Source organism: Berghia stephanieae, chromosome 9 (assembly GCF_034508935.2).
Source record: "Berghia stephanieae isolate SIO BIC M18660-M18661 chromosome 9, UCSD_Bste_1.3, whole genome shotgun sequence".
In the NCBI taxonomy this organism is placed as follows: Eukaryota; Metazoa; Mollusca; class Gastropoda; order Nudibranchia; family Aeolidiidae; genus Berghia; species Berghia stephanieae.
In genome coordinates this window covers 12,260,821-12,265,794 of record NC_088368.1, presented here as the reverse complement: position 1 = coordinate 12,265,794, position 4,974 = coordinate 12,260,821, and the positions used below count along the sequence as shown (strand labels likewise).

The window sequence follows — 4,974 nt, the reverse complement described above, 5'->3', positions numbered from 1 at the left end:
TTCCATCATGTTGCCTACCCTGGCCATCGAGGAGATTAGGGGATGTGATGATGTCGTAGATGAGGAAGAAACCATGAGAGCTAGGATCAAAAGGTACAGCGTTCAAAACCTTGACAGAAAGAATTCAGATTTATTTTAACGGATGATGATAATGATAATGATGATAATAAAAATAATGATGATGATGATGATGATGGTGGTGACGATGATGATGAAGATGATGATGATGATGATGATGATTATGATGATGATGATGATGATGATGATGATGATGATGATGATGATGATAATCAATTAATATATGAACGAATAAATAAAGAAGCATAGATAAAATATTAGTAAATAAAATCGACATCATTCTTATATTATTGCATCTTCATACTGAGTGGCTCTGCGGTCTAATGGTACATATCCAACTTGTCATCTGATTGGAATTCCTGTTTGCAATCCACGCTCTGAGCGGCACTAAATTCCGATTTATTTCTAGCAATAATTGTAATTGTTTCCAACTACCACATTTCAGAAAATAACAATCTATACCAACTGCCGCAACCCTCAATAGCACCACCACCAAATTGGTGATAATCTTCGCGGATCCGAGGAATTCCGGGATTTTAACATTTTCTTCAAAATTTTCTGCTTTTTTTTGCAGTGTCAAACGTTTTTCTATTAAAGACACTCAGGCAGCTTCGCGGTAGATTCTTGGAAAAATCACCGTCATGTGTGTTAAATGTTGACACTTGTGATCAGTTGCTTTAATTTGGATGACACTGCATCACTTCTCCACCACTCACCGACTACCATTACCACATCAACCACCGCCACCACTACCACTATCATGAATACCACTGTAGCAACTACTTGGGTGTGTAGCTACGCGGTATGGTCTTTGCCTTGTACCCAAAGGGTTTCGAGTTCGATTCCCCACAGAGCAGTGACGGTTCATCTCGCTGCCTTACGCTTGACGCCCTAGTTATTCCAAACTTACCTTGGAATGTACACTTAAGACAAGATCCTTTTGGGGATGATATATTTAACAATGTATAATTAAACCACCATCCCCCACCTCCCCCCCCCCCCCCCCCCCCCTCTCCCCATTCTAGGATTACAGGTTGCAAACTTCTGTGGTTAGTCTGTGTTAATGCCTTTTTCTTCATGAGTGGGTGCGGCACGCATTCCATTCACCTTCCCTCCTACGTTGCCAGCAAAGGAGTTCCTTCCCATCTCATGGCTAACATCTACTCAGTCTGGGCGTGGTTGTTGCCACGGGGCGGATCTCAGGGGGCGTGGTCTATAACAGGTGAGGGCGTGTCTTCGGCTTTCAGATGATTGCAGCTGCTGTCATAATGTACTACTACTACTACTACTACTACTATATACTACATACTACTACTACTACTATACTACTACTGCTGCTGCTGCTACTACTGCTACTACTACTACTACAACTACTACTACTACTACTCTACTACTACTACTACTACTACTACTACTACTATACTACTACTACTACTACTTCTTCTACTACTACTACTACTACTACTACTACTACTACTACTACTACTACTACTACTACGACTACTACAACTACTACTACTACTACTACTACTACTACTATTACTACTATTACTACTATACTACTACTACTATTATTATATTTTACTACTACTTCTACAACAACAACAACTACTACTACTACTACTACTACTACTACTACTACTACTACTACTACTACTACTACTACTACTACTACTACTACTACTGCAATGGTTCTTCTTCTTCTTACTACAACTACTACTACTAGTACTACTACTACTACTACTCATACTAACTACTACTACTACTACTACTACTACTACTACTACTACTACTACTACTACTACTACTACTACTACTACTACTACTACTAATACTACTACTACTGCTGCTGCTGCTACTACTTCTACTGCTACATTCCACAGACTCGGGCTACCCCTCATTCCTCTGTTTTTCATCCTACAACTTCTGAACGGCCTCTTGTTGATGCTGTCGCCATTTTACGCCAACAACGTGACTGGGATATTTTGTATGGAAGTAAGTACGGAGAAGGAAAATTTGGACGATGTTTGAGTTAAGGGGGATAACTCATATTATACTATTTACATAAAACGTTTGAATAGATTAAGTCCCTTGCATAAAAAAAATATAAACTGTTCAGTATTTCATGACGGTCAGTTCAGTCCAAGGTTGCGATTGTTGTCCGCTTTTTATTTGTTTGTATTTATTTTTACATTTTTTAATACCAAAAACACAACAAAACAAACAAAACAACAATATAAATAATAATAATGATGATGATCATCATCATGGTGAGGGTGGTGACAATGATAATAATAATAATAATAATAATAATAATATAATAATAATAATAATAATAATAATAATAATAATAATAATAATAATAATAATAGTAATGATAATAATAATAATTTAAAATGATATCACTAGTAGTAGTAGTAGTGTACTAGTAGTAGTAATAGTAGTAGAAGTAGTAGTAGTAGTAGTAGTAGTAGTAGTAGTAGTAGTAGTAGTAGTAGTAGTAGTAGGAGTGGTAGTAGTAGTAGTAGTAGTAGTAGTAGTAGTAGTATAGTAGTAGTAGTAGTAGTGGTAGTAGTAGTAGTAGTAGTAGTAGTAGTAGTAGTAGTAGTAGTAGTAGTAGCAGTCGTAGTAGTTGTAGTAGTAGTAGTAATAATAGTAGTAGTAGTATAGTAGTGGTAGTAGTAGTAGTAGTAGTAGTAGTAGTAGTAGTAGTAGTAGTAGTAGTAGTAGTAGTAGTAGTAGTAGTATAGTAGTAGTAGGAGGAGGAGGAGGAGGAGGAGGAGGAAGAAAGTAGTGGGAATAGGAATGGTCGGTGGTGGTAGTAATAATATTAGTGAAAATAATGATGATAGTAATGATAATAATAATGATAACGATGATGATGATGATGATGATGATGATGATGATGATATGATGATGATGATGATGATGATGATGATGATGATGATGATGATGATGATGATGATGATGATGATGGTGTGTGGTGGTGGTGGTGGTGGTGGTGTGATGATGATGATGATGATGATGATGATGATGATGATGATGATGATGATGATGATGATGATGATGATGATGATGAGGAGAGGAGGAGGAGGAGAAGGAGGAGGAGGAGGTTGATAATTGTACAAAGTCTTTGAGTATTGATAAACAAAAAGACCATTACTCTCACCCACCAACAGGTCGGTATTGGGTTAACCTATGGCCAGTCCTACATGATCCAGGCACCCATCGCCACCCAAATGGTGGGGGTTCAAGACCTGGCCATCGCATTTGGATTCATCCAGCTGTTTAATGGGATAGGTTACATTGGGGCGCCCATAATGGCAGGGTTCCTCTATGATGCAACTGGCACCTTTGATGTCCCTATGCATATCGCAGGTGATTATTATCATCATCATCATCACCACCACCACCACCAACCACCACCACCACCACCATCATCATCATCATCATCATCATCATCATCATCATCATCACCACCACCACCAACAACCACCACCACCACCACCGCCACCACCATCATCATCATCATCATCATCATCAGCAGCAGCAGCAGCAGCACTACCACAACTACCACCACCAACACCATCATCATCATCATCATCATCATCATCATCATCATCATCATCATCATCATCATCATCAATCATCATCATTAGCACCAGCAACATCACTACCACCATCAACACATTAGAGAGAACATTTATTTTGAAAGTATTTCCTTTTATACTCAAAAGTTGGAAACAGCTATAAACGACAAGGGAAATATAATAACATTACGGGTAACAAATGTAAGTAACATAAAAGAATAGGGTCTAATAAGGGGAGATAATTCATGACAAACTAACTCAATGAAAATATTAAATGATTATCTCCCTTTGATCATTCACACATTAATTCATAAATTAAATAATGAATAAAAGTCAATCATTTCTACATCGTGTACAGGTATCAATCACTTTCTTTTTTTTTGGTGGTCTTTGCCTTGTATTGTGATGTAAACGTTTGGTCTGTGTCAGGCCAAGAGTTTACTAAGGCTGTGCTTCGAATTTTGGCTGCGTGAACACCTAATGGTTGTCATAACTATTTTTGATTTTATATTTTAAATAAATAAAAAAATAAGGATGTACATTTATTTCTACAGCAAATGTATAGGTTTGCAATACTTAACATGCTTCATAATCCTTCATTCATTTTTTCAGAATAACACTTAAAATTTCCCTTACATACAGTAATAGTCACCTGTTACGTGCCAATTTTCTTTTCCATGACTGTCTTAAGGCCACACTTATTTTCACTCAAGTCAGTGTATGTATACATTTTTCTTGTTCTCTTTTCTTTTACAACCAGGAGCGTTCGTAACATTGGGGTCATTTTTCATCCTGCCATTGTGGTTTTTGTCACGTGAGAAAGATGACATGAAGACAACGACGATGAAAGACAATGATGCTGGCAATGATAAGAACAATGACTATGATAAAAACGATGATGGTGGTGATGGTTATGATGATGCTGATGATGAGGAGGAGGACCAGGACGAAGGGCAGGATGAAGAGAAGAAAAACGAGACGACGAGTGTCTTGATAGTAGAAAATGAAACTGTTTAAAATCTAAGGCATGAGGTTTGAGGCAATTTGGGTTGAGACGTGAGACGTGAGATGTGAGATGTGAGGGGTGTAATGTGAACTGTGAGGTGTGTGGCGATTTTATTATTATTATTACATATTATTATTATTAGGGTAGCCCTATTCGTCCTTAAGGTCGAATAGCATCAACCGCCATTGCCGTCCGTAAGGACAAATAGTGTTGCTTGCACTATTCGTACTTCACACTACAGCTGGGCACTATTCCGTTTCTGTTTGGACTGAGCTAGATTCGATTCTACGTAATTACATG

General features: G+C 37.7%; 1 protein-coding gene across 2 annotated transcripts in view; it reads left to right on the top strand.

Moving 5' to 3' along the window:
* The window catches only part of LOC144979700 (uncharacterized), a 73,104-nt gene extending 68,332 nt beyond the window's left edge, over positions 1 to 4,772 (top strand). For both annotated transcript variants that reach the window (XM_078926629.1, XM_078926627.1), the window contains 3 exons: positions 1,962 to 2,073; positions 3,258 to 3,456; positions 4,429 to 4,772. In XM_078926629.1, the coding sequence (XP_078782755.1) occupies positions 1,962 to 2,073; positions 3,258 to 3,456; positions 4,429 to 4,685 (568 nt within the window). In that variant the 3' untranslated portion in view covers positions 4,686 to 4,772. The remainder of the gene's footprint in view (positions 1 to 1,961; positions 2,074 to 3,257; positions 3,457 to 4,428) is intronic.
* The last annotated feature ends 202 nt before the right edge of the window (positions 4,773 to 4,974 follow it).